At 37.4% G+C, this 17237-nt stretch overlaps 1 protein-coding gene across 1 annotated transcript in view; it reads right to left on the reverse strand.

Moving 5' to 3' along the window:
- TACR3 (tachykinin receptor 3) overlaps positions 1-14586 on the reverse strand; it is a 61639-nt gene extending 47053 nt beyond the window's left edge. Inside the window, exon 1 of the mRNA XM_027102818.1 lies at positions 13504-14586. Within this exon, the coding sequence (XP_026958619.1) occupies positions 13504-14048 (545 nt within the window). The 5' untranslated portion in view covers positions 14049-14586. The remainder of the gene's footprint in view (positions 1-13503) is intronic.
- Positions 14587-17237: the final 2651 nt, after the last annotated feature.

Consider the following 17237-nt stretch of genomic DNA (forward strand, 5'->3'; position numbering starts at 1 on the left):
ATGTGATGTAATTATAAAGGATCATTCATTATGTCAAAAATTCTTTCCATTTTTTTTGAAACGTATATGTTGCTTGTAGTTTTTCATTTTTTTTTTTGTTTTTACTGAATGAACCCTTTAGAATGTTCTCTGCTAAAAATTAGCAAATGGAAAAATTAACAAATTAAACATATCCAAATAGAAGATGAATGGAAATTACTACGCAAAAGTAATGAAACTCAGGATGAGTTGTATGGAATAGGTTACAGCAAAGGCAGAACGATTGTCCAGGTTTCTACAAGTAAATTAATAACAGAATAAAAGAGTAATGAGGAAGCATATGAACATTTAGATCTTTCTACAAAGTAAAATTGTGGTAGAATAATTTTGTCCTGCTTTATAGAATGTTACATTTTCCCCTTAGATTATTAAATACACATTTTGGAGATATAGCAGAGGCCCCTCACAATCCTGTGAGTTACTTCCAGGAACTGGACCATGATCCCACTGTATATGTCAGAGAAACACCCCCTCATGCTTCTAGCAGGATGAAGGGGAAAAGGACTTTTTAAACACATCAGAGACTATTCTTCTTAACACAGATGTTTCTCTCCCTTTAGATGGGACAGATGTCTAGAGTAGGTTAGAGTTGGCTATTTCCCTTCTCCCAAGTGGAAGGCTGATGCAGCTGGACTGGAGTATATCCTCCCCTCAGGACAGTTAGACTCCGATGATACCCCAGCAGATTAAACTCTGGCCAACTAGTTTCCTCTGAGGGCAGTCCTTGTTAAGAAGAAGTAAAAAGCAAACTTATGGTTATCAGGGGGGAAAGAGCAGGGGAGGGATAAATTGGGAGATTGGGATTGATATACATACACTATACTATATGTAAAACAGATAACTAATAAGGACCTACTGTATAGCACAGGGAACTCTACTCAATACTCTGTAATGACCTATATAGAAAAAGAATCTAAAAGAGAGTGGATATATGTATATGTATAACTGATTCACTTTGCTGTATAGCAGAAACTAACACAACATTGTAAATCAACTTTACTCCAATAAAAATTTAAAGAAAAAAATAAAGGGAGGGAAAAAAATGAGAAACACTTGTGAAGTTCACAGAACAGAGGCATAGGCTCACTAAATGACTGAGACCTAATTATAGGACTCTAGAATGCTTCCCCTTCCTCCGTACCTCACCACCACATTACTAACAGTCTATTTAGAGCAGTTCCTTTTATCCAGACCATCATGTCCAGCTATCAAAAGACAAAAAAAACCCAAAAAACAAAACCTGAAGAGATGAAGCAAGCATGAGAACCAGGCATAGAAGGGATGTTGGAATTATCATACTGGGAATTTAAAACAACTGGATTAATATCATAAGGGCTCTAACTGATAAAGCAGACAGCATGTAAGAATAGCTGGGCGATGTAAGCAGAGAGATGGAAATCCTAAGAAAGAAAGAACCAAAAGAAGTGCTAGAGTTGAAAAACACTGCAACAGAAATGAAGAATGCCTTTGATGGGTTTATTAGTAGACTGAGCATGGCTGAAGAAAGAACCTCTGAGCTAGAGTATATATAAGTAGAATTCATAAAAACTGAAAAGCAAAGAAAACAAAGACTGAAAAAACGGAAGAGAATATCCAAGGACTGTGGGACAACTATAAAAGATTTAACATATGCATAAGGTTCCCAAAAGGTTCCAAAAACCTTAACAGACACCTCACCAAAGAAGATATGCAGATAGTAAATAAGCATACAAAAAGATGCTCCACATCATACATCACCAGGTAAATGCAAATTAAAACAACAATGAGATACCACTACACACCTATAGAATGGTGAAAATCCATAACACCAGATGCTGGAAAGGATGCGAAGCAACAGAAACTCTCATACATTGCTAGTGGGAATGCAAAATGGTTCAGCCACTTTGGAAGACAGTTTGGCTGCTTCTTAAAAAACTAAACATACTATTACCATATGATCCAGCAGCAGTTGTGCTCCTTGGTATTTACCAAATAGAATTGAAGATTCATGTCCACAAAACAAAACAAAGCAAAATAAACAAAACAAAAACCCACAAAAAACCAAAACAACAACAAAAATCAAACAAAACCCTGCACATGGATGTTTACTGCAGCTTCATTCATAATTACCAAAAACTTGAAAGCAACCAGGATGTCCTTCATTAGATGAATGAATAAATAAACTATAGTATTGGTTTGGCCAAAAAGTTCGTTTGGTTTAAAGTGAAAATAAAAGACACATTTTTCATTTTCACGAGTAACTTTATTGAACAACGTATTCATTAACCAAACGAACCTTTTGGCCAACCCAATACATCAGATGATGAAATATTATTCACTAGTATCAAGCCATGAAAAAACATTAACAAATCTTAAATCCATATTACTAAGTGAAAGAAGTCAATCTGAAAAGGCTACATACTGTTTGATTCTAACTATGTGATTATGGAAAAGACAAAACTATGGACACAATAAAAAGATCAGTATTTGCTAGGGGTTCAAGGGAATAGGGTTGAATAGGCAAAGCACAGAGAATTTTCAGGGGAGTGAAAATACTCGAGGAGACAATAATAATGGTTACATGTCATTACACATTTGCCTAAATGCATCGAATGTACAACACCAAGAGTGAAGCCTAATGTAAACTATGGACTTTGGGTGATTATGATGAGTCAGTTAGGTTCATCAGTGGTAAAAAATGTACCACTCTGGTGGCAGATGTTGATAACAGGGAGGCTATGCAAGTGTGGGGGGCAGAGGATAGATAGGAAATCACTGTACCTTCCCTCAATTTTGCTGTTAACCAAAAATTGCTCTAAAAATAAAGTCTTAGAAAAAAATATAAAGGTATCATGAGTAGTTTGAATAGTGTTTACTTTATTCTTTCGTATAACATATACAGAGCCAACATGTTTTCTATACCTTGGAAGAGTGTTGTACTCCTTTGTGAGTTTGAATCAGCTTCCAACATTTTATCCTTGAACTTTGAAAGTGGTGAAGTATCTGAGATTTTTTTTTTTTTTCATATGAAGATTTTTGCCAGTTCTCTTCCTCTGGGACATCTTCATCATTTGTCACTATCATTTTCCTCTTTCATGTTGATAAATTCACCTTCACTAATTTCCTGTGGCTGCATATTTAGAGTCTCTTGTAAAGTGACTGTCAACATTCTCTTATTCAGCTATTCTTCTTCATCTTCACCTATACTGGATTTGAATTTCACTTTCAGTGTTATCACTTTTTATTTCTTCCTCTTTGTTGGCAAGTCCTTCTCTTGATTAGCCATTTTTCTAAGGTGTCATTTGAGTTTATCATTGAAAGACAATGAGGCAATGCAACTATGTGCTTTGCTGTCTGTGCATGAACTGACTAAGATAATCAGTGACCAATCAGTAACAGATTTTGAAAAATAGGAATATGATTGGTCACTGATTATGAAGTACATCTGTTATTTGTGGAGTGATTCATGAGAGCTTAAGAGCTAGCAGATAATTTTTTATATTATGCAAGTACTCACAGTTAATGTGACATGGTAAGAAAAACTTGAGCCATGCTGTTGAGGGGACTGGTGTTATATAAATAAATCATCTTGGTAACTGAAATTTGTGCAAAGCAAGGATTGCGTGTATTGAATTGTGCATGCATAGAATTGGTTATGTGTGTGTGTGTTCTTTGGCATATGTGTTCCATTTTTGAGCTGCTAAAACTTTAAAATGGTGTCCTTTTATGTTTCTAAGGAGACCTTATTCAGTTTCATTCTTAAAGATAGTCTCATCAATGGTTTTGTGACTGGTCAATGGGGATTGTCAGTAATTTCTTACATAGGAAAGCATTGTAATCTATTATTTAAAAAATATTATTACACTAGTTTGTTTGTGAAATACCACAGCCTTCAACATGAAATTTAGCTTATGTAAATCTTTGTTGAAGAGATACTGAAAATATTTTTATTTTAGGAGTAAAACATTTTAAGTTAATGAAAACATGATGTAAGTTTAAGAGTTTTGAATTTATTTTATACCATGTAGTTAACTTAATGGGGAAAACGGCCTTCATATATTTATTTAATTTGAAGGTATAAAAATCAATACATATGGCACTGTGACATCTTTTAAATTCAGTAAGTTTATTCATCTAAGAATTCTGAATTGTGATTAATAGTACTTATTCAACATAAACACTCAATTTATGAGTTTTAAATTTCTTCAAAATTGTTTCCTATGCTCATTTGAAAATCTCCTAATCATTTTCTTTATAGATGATACAGTTTAGTATGATAATCACATATTAGGTTGTATAGAATATTTTAAATGTTTTTATTTAAATAGTAACTACTCATAGCCAATTTATTAGGAGATATTTTCTATACTTCTATAAAATAAGGAACTTAAAAAATGCTTCTACATTTCTGTGTTTTACTGCTCTAACACTATAAATGTGCTTTCCCCTGCTATGTGTTCCTAGTTACCATAGACTCTATCTATTCTTCATTTACTCAGTTGAGACACAGGTCTAGCCTTGTCCTCATGGAACTTAGAATCCAGTAGGGCAGAAATACAAAAAACAATAAACATTGCAGATGAGCTAATTATATAGTATATTAGAAGGTGATACATGTGGTAAAGAAAAATTTAAAGCAATTTCAAATAGAGTAGTCAGGGTCAAGAAGTAGTACAGGTAATGAACAATATGTCTGGAGTAAGAGTGTTTCACACAGAGTGTAAGATCCTGAGGTGGAAACACGCTTAGTATATTGATGTAACAGAGGAATGCAGTGATGGTGGAGCAGAGCAGTGGAGTGTAAGTAGTAGGAGATAAGGTTGGAGAGTAACAAAGAACCAGTTACTATAAATTCTTATAGACCGTTGTAGGAACTTTGATTTCTACCCTGAGAGAACTGAGGTGCCATTGGAGGATTTGTAGAGGGGATATATTATCTGACACATTACAGAATCTCTCCGATTGTTGCATTGAGAACAAACCAAAGGGGAACAAAAGCAGGGGTAGGGAAACCAGTTAGGTGAGAAATGATATTGACTTGGACTAGGGAGGCAACGATAGACATCTTAAGGAGTGATTAGATTCTACATATATTTTGAAAGTAAAAGTGATTAGATTTTCTGATTGATTGGACATAGAGTATGAAAGAAGAGATGAGTGAGAATACTTCCAAGAGTTCTGACCTAGGGTTCAGATTTTTGACCTCGGAAGATTGTAGGAGCAGTAAGTTTCAGAGGAAAATCAGGAACTTAGTTTGGAGCATGTAAATTCTGAGATGCTTATTAAACTTTCAGATGTTGAAGTTCAATAGATTATTGGATTTAGGACTCTGGTGGACTACAACTGAGGGATTCAAGTGAAGATATTAATTACAGTTTCATTAGGATATGGGACATGTTTGTCTTGTTTATTCCAGTGTGCCCCATATCTATACAATGTTAATACTTAGAAGGTACTTAAGAAATAGCTATTGAGTGAATGACTACAAATATAGTGATTTGTGTGCTGGTAAATGTTTAACCACAGCACTCTAAGGAAAAAAAAAACACAGAAACAAAACAAAACTCATGACTTCTAGCATTTGCAAATTTCTGTGGTGTAAATACTCCTACCATGATTTCAAGCTACCAAAGTAACATCACTAAATGCAGAGTTGAGAAGAAGTGTGCGCAATTGATTCCCTCTAACAAGTATAAATCAGCTCCAGAGCACAATTGAGCCCTTTGTTGCTTAGTGATAAAATCAGATACACATTTTCCTTACTTACAGGTATGCGTAAAGGAAAAATTTAAATAACCTTGATACTTGGGCAGATTTGAAGGTAAAAAAAGTCATAGATAATAATACAAACTCAAAATGGGGGACTTCTTAAGCAAATATTTAAAAACTTTTGTCATATACCAGACTAAATAATAGAAATACTGAGCTAATTTATCCCTGTATCTTTAGGCAGTCTTCTAAATTACTCCACATAGGTGTGATATCTTTACATAATTCCTGGGGAAAAGATTTCACAGTTTACAAAATAATCCATTGTAATGTTAAGGTACTCTTTTGCCAGAGATGTCTTCATGATTTCTAAATTAGCCTAGAAAGTGTGTTAAAAATGTTTCCATAAAACATCTATCACTAAAAAACCTATACAAAGTTTAATCAAGTTGTTCTCTCCTTGAGTCTAAACTCTTTAGCGTGTATCTCAGAGTCATTATTAGGTCCTTAAACAGTATTTATTTATTTAATTAATATTTAAAAATTTTTATAGTTATAAAATATACCAAATATAAAATTTACCATTGTAACTCTTTTTAAGTGTACAGTTCAGTGGTACATTCACATTATTGTGCAACCATCACCACCATCCATCTTCAGAACTTTAATTAATTAGCAATGTATTTTGTTTCATGTAAAAGAAGTACATTTTGTTGTAGATAATTAGAAAAGGAAAAGTATAAAGGAAAACAAAATTACCCAAAATCTCAGCATTCAGAGAAAATCAAATCTATATCTACCTTATTGCACATATAGAATTATATCAGACTGTTAAATCCATAGTCTAAAAATTCATCGTGTGTTAGAGATCCTGCTGAGTCTAAAGTGGGATTCAGACTCTGTGTCTAATGAAGTGGTGGGGCTTCAAACCCCAGTTGTATATTTTGCACCGTTTATCCAACATACCAGTGAGCAAGTCTCAGTAAGAATGGTGTATTCTCAAAGCAATGAGGCATAGGGAAGTAGGGAAACAACTCCTCATCCTGGACATGTGGTTTAGAGCTGAGCCCCAGGGAGAGAGAATTGCAAGTAGAAGATGAAGGAACACTGATCTTTAAGAATTTGTTAATGGAGCAAAGATTAGGGACAAGATAATTCCTCCAAATTCTATTTGGAACACAAATAGACATCACAAAAACTTCAGGCGGAGGGCAGTTTGTAATTTATGACTTCTGCAGATTTGGCTGCAATATGCCCAAAACAACTGGAGAAAGGCATGGCTTCTTCCAGAGACACTATTATGTTCTGTACCAAAGTGCTGACATTGCTGTTTCTTTCTTTCTGTCTCTCTCTCTGGCCAGGGTATGGTGAGGAGAATGGAAGTGCTAAGGAGGACTACTGATGAACTCTCATCAGACTTCCCTAATTGGAGACTAGCAAGAAATAATTGGAGACTAGCAAGAAATGGTTTATAAGCAAAGGTTATAAAAAGATTAAAAAATTTTGGATATGCATGTTAATGTTAGCACATTTATATACATGTGCCTAGAGACTTGAAAGAACTGATGTTATATTCAAATGTAATTTTAAAATTTCTACATAGAATTTCATTTTTAGATGCCTCATCATTCATTTCTTTTTGTTGAGCTTTTTAGTTGTTTTCAGTTCTTTGAATTTTGATTTGAAAAATATCTTTGAACATGTTGGAAAATTGCACCCTGAAAGATTTTTGACAATATATACCCAACTGTTAGATTAAACCATATGAAATATTAATTGACATTTTAAACTATTAAAAACTGGCAATTACATATGGTTCAATCTAAAATCATGTGTTAAAATGCCATGTTTACTACAACTTAGCAATCTCTGCCAATTTTAATGGAAAAAAGTTATATCTCATCACTTTAATTTTTATTTGATTACTTTTATGATTCTTTTATTCAGGAATCTGGATTGTGTGCTTACCATGTGCAAAACAGTATGATAGGCATAAGGATACAATAAAGACTAAGAACAGAGGGAACTTGTCTTTATGATGTTTATGTTTATTAGAGGAAATTATTAATCAAGTATTCTTAATTTAATATATAAAAATGCTATGTCTAACATATGCTAAGAGAATCTACAAAGTGACATTTAATTTAAATTGGGAGGCTTATGGAATGTTTCCCTGTGAAATGAGATTCAAGCTGTTATCTAAATGAGGAGTATGTTCAACTAATGAGGAATGGGCAGAAGGGAATTTGAGACAGAAGGAAAACTGTGTTTAAGGGCTTTGTGGCAAAAAGATAGCATCACACATTTAGGGACTTGAAAGAGGATCAGAGTGGCTAGAACAAAGATTAGGAAGTTGAGGTATAGTATGAGTTGAAGTTGGACAGGTCAAGGAACCAGGCTATCCAAGGTATTATTATCTGGATTAAGAATATTCTTCGTCTCATAACAGCAATGGGAAAACATTGTAGCATTAAGTAGGAGTGCAGAAATATCTTCTTATATATACTAAGGTGGATTAAGATTGGTTGTGGGGAGACCAATTAAGAGGTGGGGGTAGAGTCAGAAAGAAGGTAATAGATTGGGAGCTATTTGAACAACTGAATGGATGCTTGTACTGTTTATTGAAATGGGGAACACTGGAAGAGAAAGAGGTTTGGAGGTAAGATAATGGGTTTGGAGGAGTTTGAGGAGCTTTTCAGACCCCAAGTGGAAATGTCAGGTACAGGAGCAGAGCTCAAAGACGGTTTAGAGGATTTTAAGCTGGTGATCCATTTACTTTTTGAGTTTTAAAACATATGTTTGTATTATTTCTATCTTATATGTACTTACTGTAATTTAAACAATTAAAGTAAAAATGTTATAGAGTAAGATAAACATCTATATCTTCATAACATATAATGTCCAAGATTTATAATTTGTTCAATAAATTTTAATAACCCTGTATGGTAAATTTAAAATGACATGAAAATGTGGCACTATTCTAGTAATTAAAAAATATATCTTTATTTATACATGTACATAATGTAATATGTGAGATATACATATTACAAAAAATGAGAGGAGAGTTGAAATGTGAACATGAAGATCATAGATAGGCTATATTTGGGGTGTAGGACAATTACAGGTAAATTTAACTTTCTAATATTTCTATTTTTAATTGTTTTCACTGTGCATGTATGATCCTTGTAATGCATGAGGGGAAAATAAGTTTCAATAAGAGACTGGTATAGAGGATGGATCAGGATCAGAGACTGGGGACTGGAATGAGAATGATTTGTAGAGCTTTTGCCATATGTTACAAGTTTGAATTATCTGATTCTCAAGCTATATCCAAAGTTCAGGTGGAAAAAAAATACTTTTGGAGGAAATACATTTTATCCTTTTTTGTAGTTTTTTCAATGCAACAAACCAGACCATCTGGAAACTGTGCTCAGATAGAGGTTTTACCCTGAGAATATCATTCACTGAGTTCTGCTTTGGCGTATGTCTTTGGCCTACTCAGAGGAATGCTAAGCAAACACCTATGGGAAATCTTCTTTTGCATTTATGACACTGTGGTTGAGGACACTGTCCTCTTAATTACCCATACAAAGAATTTCTTGAAACTCAAATATCAGAAATTCCTAAGCCCTTAAGGAATGTGTATATATTGTTTATACGGACAGTGTAAACAAATTTACTGATTTTATTTCCTTTTTTGTTTATTCACTAAGAGGCTCAGAGACATATTTGAAGCTTAACTTTCATAAATGATTGGGACTTTTTGACCTGAATGTCCATGTTATAACTTCACTCCCATCTTGTTTCTATTTTCTCCCTTTCTATTTTTTCCAGTTTTAATTTTTCATTCATTTATATTTGTCTCCTTTATTGTATGGATTGTTATGTGTCTTCTATAATTCAAAAGAAAACCAATTAGATAATAGAAAAAATGGAAACTGTTCATTCAAAAGTGAAAAATGAAGCTGTGGGTTTGAATGAGATCACTTAGAGAATAAAGTAAGGACAAAATCAAGTCCAGGATTTGGTATTGTGGAACCTATGCATTTAATTACTACATAGAGGCAGAGAATTAGAAATAATTCTAATTATTGAGAATTAATAATGCCATGGAAGAGAGGCTGAGGGGGTAGGAGGTGATCAGGACAGTTGGAAGCCAAGAGGCAATAGCCACCTGTGAGGAATACTACTAAAAGGTCAAGGAAGTCGAGGATTAAAATGCTCACTGGATTTCTCAATAAGGCTCTTTGGGTAGAGTATTGGGAAAAGAGTTCAAATTTGAATGTCTTGAGAAGCAAATAACAGGTGAAAAATGGAGATACAGAATATAAGCAATCCATAATTTAATGTTTGTTAGACACTTTTATTTCTTCTTTTGTGAATTGTTTGTTACTTTTGTTCTTTTTATATTAGAGATATATATTTTTATTAGTGTGTAAGAATATGTTATATATTCAGCATTTTTTATACTGTGTCTGTTAAATATGATATAAACTCCTTTTTCTCCCAGTGTTGTTAATGTAACATTGATATCAACTGGAGTTCTGCTAGTTATCTAAGAGACACTTCTGATTTCACCTTACTTTGTGATAATTTTATGTTTCATTCATTCAATTAATACACATTTATTGCTTTCATTATGTACTCAGGATTAATTTTATAAGAATTTTCACTTGAATTTGAATTTGTTTGATAGTTTTAATCGAACTTTCACAGCACACTACAGCAGTAATTTTAGTGACTGCAAATGGGATATTTTAAAATCATTGAATAATAACTACAAATTGTAAAAGGAGCTAAAGATTCATAAAAAATTTTCTAAAAGTAATCTTTTCCAAAGCATAGTTTTAGTTACTGTTTTGCAAAGAATGCAGGTGTAAACCAGTTTATCTTGGGCTAAGCTCATGCCGTTTATCATCTGGGCTAAATAATGAGTCAAGTCTTATTGTAATAAAGAATGTAACTGCATGGGCAGTGGCTCTCCCTAAAGTAGAGAGGAATGAGGAGATTGCCTCAGGCACTAGAATTAAAGACTGATAAAGATGTTTTTAAAAAAAATTTACCGAAGTATTTATAACCATAATATTTAAAGCAATGGTAAAATTTACCACAATACATTTAGATAATTTGTTACCACATTCAGGCCTTATGATTTTTTGTGACTATATATTTTTATCTGTCCATAATAAGCTTCAAAAGAAATAGAGGTTCTATGAATACTTTGCATAACAGCTTTATGAGAAGCAAATTTTTTAAAGTATAGCATATAAGGTAACTTTTTATCTATTTGGCTAAAAATATAACTTACTTCAGTTAGAGTAAATATTTATTTTACAAATTATTTATGTCAGGTGTCCCTGGGTTTGAAGAATATAAAGTATTTTTTGCTGTGTTTGTTAATGCTTTTGAATTATTAAATAAAACATATTAAATTACTTCCTTAAGGTTTCCAGGTAAAAAACAGTGACTGTCACTTAAAAAATTCTTTAAATATTTTAATCAGTACTGGACCCTATGCCCTGAAATTGTCCCTTACCATATGTTAATAAACCTTCCTAGAGTTTCTAACTTAACTTCAAAAATGTGCTTAGAAAATGGAAGAAAATATTTTCTATTTTCTAATATCCCTGTATGTCAAGTGGGATATGCCATACATTTTTAAAAAGATAATATTTCTATTATAAACTGTTCTATTAATTTTCTAACACTTGCATTCTCAATTAAAACATAGGTAATATATATGTAAGATGTGTTATACATAAAGTAGAGCAAGATTAGAGGCAATTTCACTTGTTCTCCAACTTGGGGTTAATTTTATTTCTTTTTGTACTCACCTCTGTCCCTACAAAAATGAAGGGGTGAGATACTTGTGGAAAATCAGAGATAAAGGGGAAAGGAAGATTGGCAGTTTCTGAGGCTTTTTTTTTTTTTTTTTTTTTCCAATACGCGAGCCTCTCACTGTTGTGGCCTCTCCTGTTGCGGAGCGCTGGCTCCGGGCGCGCAGGCTCAGCGGCCATGGCTCACGGGTCTAGCCGTTCTGCGGCATGTGGGATCTTCCCGAACCGCGGCACAAACTCGTATCCCCTGCATCGGCAGGCGGACTCTCAACCACTGCGCCACCAGGGAAGCCCTCAGAGGCTTTTAAAATGTGGTTTTATGCTTACTTATCCTAGTTAGTGGCAACTAACCATTGCTCCTTCAATTTAACCCCCTGGGCGTGGCATTTGAAAATTGTTTCTAAAGCTTTATGTCATCAAGACCTCTACGATCACTATTTCAAAATAGTAAACACAGAGGATGGACTTACGGAAAAAAAAAAGTAGTTTTTTCTTATTTTTTCTCATAATGGTGGCTTAATGTACTAAGAATTAATATTAAGCCTCATTTTACTTTGAACAAGTTCGTTAATATAGAAAAAAAGTGTTTTTTTTTTTATTTTCACAGATAAGGACATTGTTACTTGAAGTTAAAGTGACTTCAACCCCCTCCCCCGGCCTCCATGTATCCCCCTTGCAAGCTGCCAATCATAAAATGAAGACTAAAATCAACTGGTGTGTTTCTTTTTTAGCATAACATTGAATTAAAATGTAACTGTCAGTGACAGGTAGAGGTTTACCATTGTGTTAACACAGTATGCATCGTCCATAATGTTCAATATGAGAAAGAAAAAAAACACACAGAAATTTCATAAACTGGAACCCGAGGACAACTATTGGAGGTCTCTCCAGCTTCTTAAAATTGCTTGAGAATCTCAGAATCCCCACTGTAGATGGGGGGACATTCTAAAAGATTATCTTCAACAGTTATAAAGCGGTGTGCCTCATTTCTTCTTCTTCTTCTTCTTCTTTTTTTTTGTGGTACGCGGGCCTCTCACTGTTGTGGCCTCTCCTGTTGCGGAGCACAGGTTCCGGACGCTCAGGCTCAGCGGCCATGGCTCATGGGCCCAGCCGCTCTGCGGCACGCGGGATCTTCCCGGACCGGGGCACGAACCCGTGTCCCCTACATCGGCAGGCGGACTCTCAACCACTGCGCCACCAGGGAAGCCCGGTGTGCCTCATTTCTTAACCACTTATTCTTTGGGCTTTTTGTTGTCCATCATCTGAATGACTTGGATGCCATCTTCCAGACACAGGGTTTACCATCTCATGGCCTTCACAGATTACTGCAAGTGAAATCTACCTGAAACACTGTGGAAACTGCTAGCTGACGGCAATCATTTGGAGGGAGCTTATTGCCTCTGATGGATCCTCCATAACTGGGAGACCAAACCAGTGTTGGCCTTGGGGCAAGGATGGGTAAGGGGATGGACCAGCAAACCAGAGGGAGGAGAAGGGTAACTTATCATTCATTTCTCTGACAGAATAACGCCTGACAGAAGGAAAGCCAAAAAGTACATTTTACAGATAACATAATTTTTGTGGCAATTGCTTGAAGCCATCTGAGAAAATGTGCGAGTACTAAGCGTTTCTAGCTGAGTTTGTCCTACTTGGAATGACAGATTTTCCCCATCTCTCTCATTCACCTTCTTCAGTCCTTCTAGATGCCCTTAATGGGGATCAGGGGGATTAGGGTGGGAGTGGGGAGGCCATAGAAGCAGAAACCAGTTCAGCCATTAGAAGACTACAAATGGGTTAGTGACCTCCTCTCTTCAAGAACTTTTAACTGGTCCCTTTCCTTTTATCAAACCCATTTTGTCACCATTTCCTTTGTAACCTTATCCCACCGCCCAGCTCCTCTCTCCCTCCCCCTCTTCCTCCCTCCCGGTCTTCTCCTCACCTGTCCACTGCAATGGCCGTCATAGAGTAGATGCTGGCGAACACCGCTGTGATAGGAAAGAAGTTCTGGAAGCGACAGTAGTTGGCGCCGAAGTACCACTCGCTGTGAAGCGCATAGATGAAGTTGACCAAGGTGTTGAAGGCGGCCATGGAGGCGTCGGAGAAAGCCAAGTTCACGAGGAAGTAGTTGGTGACGGTCCGCATGCGCTTGTGGGCCAGGATGATCCAGATGACGATGAGATTCCCGAAGACCGCCACGGCCACCACCACGCCGTATGCTAGGGACCAGAGCGCAATGCGCCAAGACGGCTGCACGAACTGGTTGGTGAGGTTGGCCCGGAACTGCGAAGGCGCCGCGGAGGCCGCGGCCAGTCCCAGCGTGGAGGAGGAAGCGGAAAGATTGCCGGCTTGGGCTAGCAGTTGCAGCCACTCGGGGTCAGCCTCTCTCGCGGCTGCCCCAGCCTCGAGCGCGGCACTCGGGTTCCCGGCGTCCGCACCCGCTGTTCCCCCGTCCGTCCAGTTCGCGGCTACGGGGAGCGAGGCCATAGCGATGGGTCGGCAACCCGGTTCCCCTCACTCAACCACTGCCCGCCCGGGCAGTCTCCCTCGAAGTTCTTCTCTGCTTCCCGGTAGCTTTGCTGCTCAGTGGACCTCAGCCCCGCCCGAAAGCGGGGTAGAAAGGTACCCACAGCCCTTTCTGGTTAAGGGATGCTTTGAACCTGCAGGTGATGGGGAGGAGGGAGGCACTTTCCCCGAGGAATCTGCGAACCTAGCAGGCAGGCAGGATGAGACAGTCGGAAAAAGAGATGCTAAGGGCTGTCGCCCGCGGAGAACTCCGGGGTCGCCCCTGCGCGAGTTCCCGGGCACCGGCTGGAGCGCTGAGGATCGGGGGCTGCTGCGAGCTTTATAGTTTGTTATAGTGCCCTGCTTCCGTGACGTTGTGCGGAACTGACGAGCCCCTTCTTGGAATAAGATTGCCCTCCTTTCCTCCACCCCCGCCCTTTGGGTTTCATTCATTCGCTACTCGGCGTGTTGATACACTGAAGGAAGGGCTGCACTTTCTCATACGTAAAATCATTACAAGATTGTTTTTCGTCTTTTAACTTCAAGATAGTTTGCTGAGGTCCCTGCTTTCAGACATTTACTGTGGACTATTCTTTTCTAAACCAGTTTAACCATTCACCCGTAAAGCAAAGGCACGGTCCCCGGAGATTTTTCAGCTACGGCTAGAGCATGTGTGGGTGCAGCCTACTGCGGACTGTGGGCACCGAGAGCCGCGCGCTTTGTTAGGTGCCACTGGTTTTGGGAATTTCACTCAACTTTCTGCTCGTGTGTTTCTATTCTCCCTTCTCAGATCCCGTTTCTTCTCGTTCCCCCTTCCCAAATCCACCCATTTCCCCTCTTCTTCTAATCTCTATCACCAGAAATCCGACCCCTCCTCTCCCCCAGGCAGAGAGAGACTATGGTTTTTCCTGGAGGATTCTGCTCAGGTTGGAATGCCATAAAACAGTGAGGGTAAATCAGAGATTCCAAGATGTAGATTTTCTTGAAACACAAGGACAAGACTTGAATTTCTTCATTGCTCTGGGATGAAAGTATCCTGTAAGCAATCTAAATACATACACATGGCTATACGGTTTTGGACATTTGGAGCCTTAGTTTTCAGGGCCTGACCATGAGGACACACTGATGAGGATGCAAGAATAACCTTAATTTCCTGGGCAGACAGGCAGGCCTGACTTCTGAGCTTTGGGTGAGAGCAGGTGAGCTGGAGTGTTCTGTGGAGTGCAAGCTGGAGCCTGTGCTTAGGTGGATCTCACAGACAATTTATCAAGATGTTCTGGGGGGCTTCCCTGGTGACACAGTCGTTGAGAGTCCGCCTGCCGATGCAGGGGACACGAATTCGTGCCCCGGTCTGGGAAGATCCCACATGCCGCGGAGCGGCTGGGCCTGTGAGCCATGGTCGCTGAGGCTGCGCGTCCGGAGCCTGTGCTCCGCATCCGGAGAGGCCACAACAATGAGAGGCCCGCGTACCACAAAAAAAAAAAAAAAAAGATGTTCTGGGGCCAGACTGTCTTTTATTAGTCTCTTGAGGGGCAGGTGAGAAGAGATTTAGGGTTACACGTATTTTAGCAATCCCCCCAAAACACTTGAACTCTCCCCCCCCCCACTTGAACTCTTTGAGCTTTGATTTCCTCACTTGAAAATGAAGATTTTTTTTTAAATCTAATTTTCAGGGTAATGATGGGAATGAGTAGTTTCAACAGCCTTTCGACAATACCAGACAGGAGGGAGACCTCAATAAATGTTAGTGCCCTTCTCTCTTGTTACAATGTGCATTTCACCTAAACATTTTCAGGTAAGATGTATTGGAGAGCAAGTTTTATTTGCTTCAAGAGAAAGTAGCTTGTGATTTCTGAACACTGTATTCTTTATTTTCCCAGTTAAGTACCTATTCTTTAAAAACCCGGATTATTGCATAAGTGGACTTAGGGTGATTGGTAATGAATAATAGTTTCCTTCTTATAGTTCTTATGACAAAAAGGTAGTGTACATAAGTAAGTTTGAGGCAACCTGATAATAATTCTGTGGACACAACCCTACTTCAAAATAAATGCATGCTGAAAATGATAATTATCAAAGGTTATTATTTGCTATTTCTTCCCAGAAAGACCTGCAAAAACATGTGATAAATCATAAGTTAACAGACTCCACACTTCCTGCTTATTAATTCTAAATTAAATCATTTTCTTTTGAAAGGCAAATTACTTCTTTCTGTTAATTCACCATCTTGGGGAATTACTTGAGTTACAAGTGAAAGCCTCTTTCTTCCCTAATGAAATCAATGGATAATTGTTAAAAAAAATTCCTTTGTATGAAACACACCATTTATCAAGATTAGGAAATGGGTCATGATGTGGTTTGGTAATTATGCATATTTTGATCAAATATTTACAGTTGTAAACTTAGTGGTGTGGAAATCTATTCAGTTTACACTGCTGTTTTACTTATCCATACAGAGCATTATAAGTTGTGATTTTGTCCTCATTGGACTTAAACATGAGTAGAAGATATGACAAAAATTGATTGGTGATAGAATTAGAAGAAGTTACAATGAAAGGCGTTTAAAGAGTTGTTTTCTTTCAGAGGAAGAGAGGGATCCAGCTCATGGCTTTCCTTTTAGATCTGCCTTACGTAGAGAGACTTTCCCTGTGTCCCAGTAGAGTAGTTACTGTTCATGCATTGCTTCGGTCATTCCTTCAATGTGTATTGAGTGTACTTCCTTCCAAATCTGTACCAAATACTAGGGATGTAGCAATGAGACAACCACATACAAACCCTGTCCTCATGGAGCCTGTAGTCCAGTAGTGTTTTTGACATTAAAGCAAGTGTTAAGGGTAGTAGAATAGGAAGATGCAGAGAAAAATGGGAGTACGTAACTAAGTAGGAGGATGTGTGTCTACTGGATTCTGTTAACTTCTCTTAAAACATAAAATGAAGTGCCAGAAAGAAAGATAGACTCAGCAGAAACTTATGCCTTGAAAAACGGGAAGGTTTAGGAGATAATGGTTAAGGAGGAAGTTTCCCAACTAAGAGAATTTGGCGAATAATCTGGCCATAGTAGCTCCAGAATCTGAATCTTGCTCTTATCTGAGCCTACTCTTCTTTTTTCCTAATTCTTTCTCATCCTCTTTCACTTACCGTAAGAACTCCAAAAGCCTTAGCCTTGGACCA

This window comes from Aethalodelphis obliquidens, unplaced genomic scaffold, assembly GCF_003676395.1.
Source record: "Aethalodelphis obliquidens isolate GAN/ISIS:26980383/991018 unplaced genomic scaffold, ASM367639v1 scaffold6, whole genome shotgun sequence".
Classification (NCBI taxonomy): domain Eukaryota; kingdom Metazoa; phylum Chordata; class Mammalia; order Artiodactyla; family Delphinidae; genus Aethalodelphis; species Aethalodelphis obliquidens.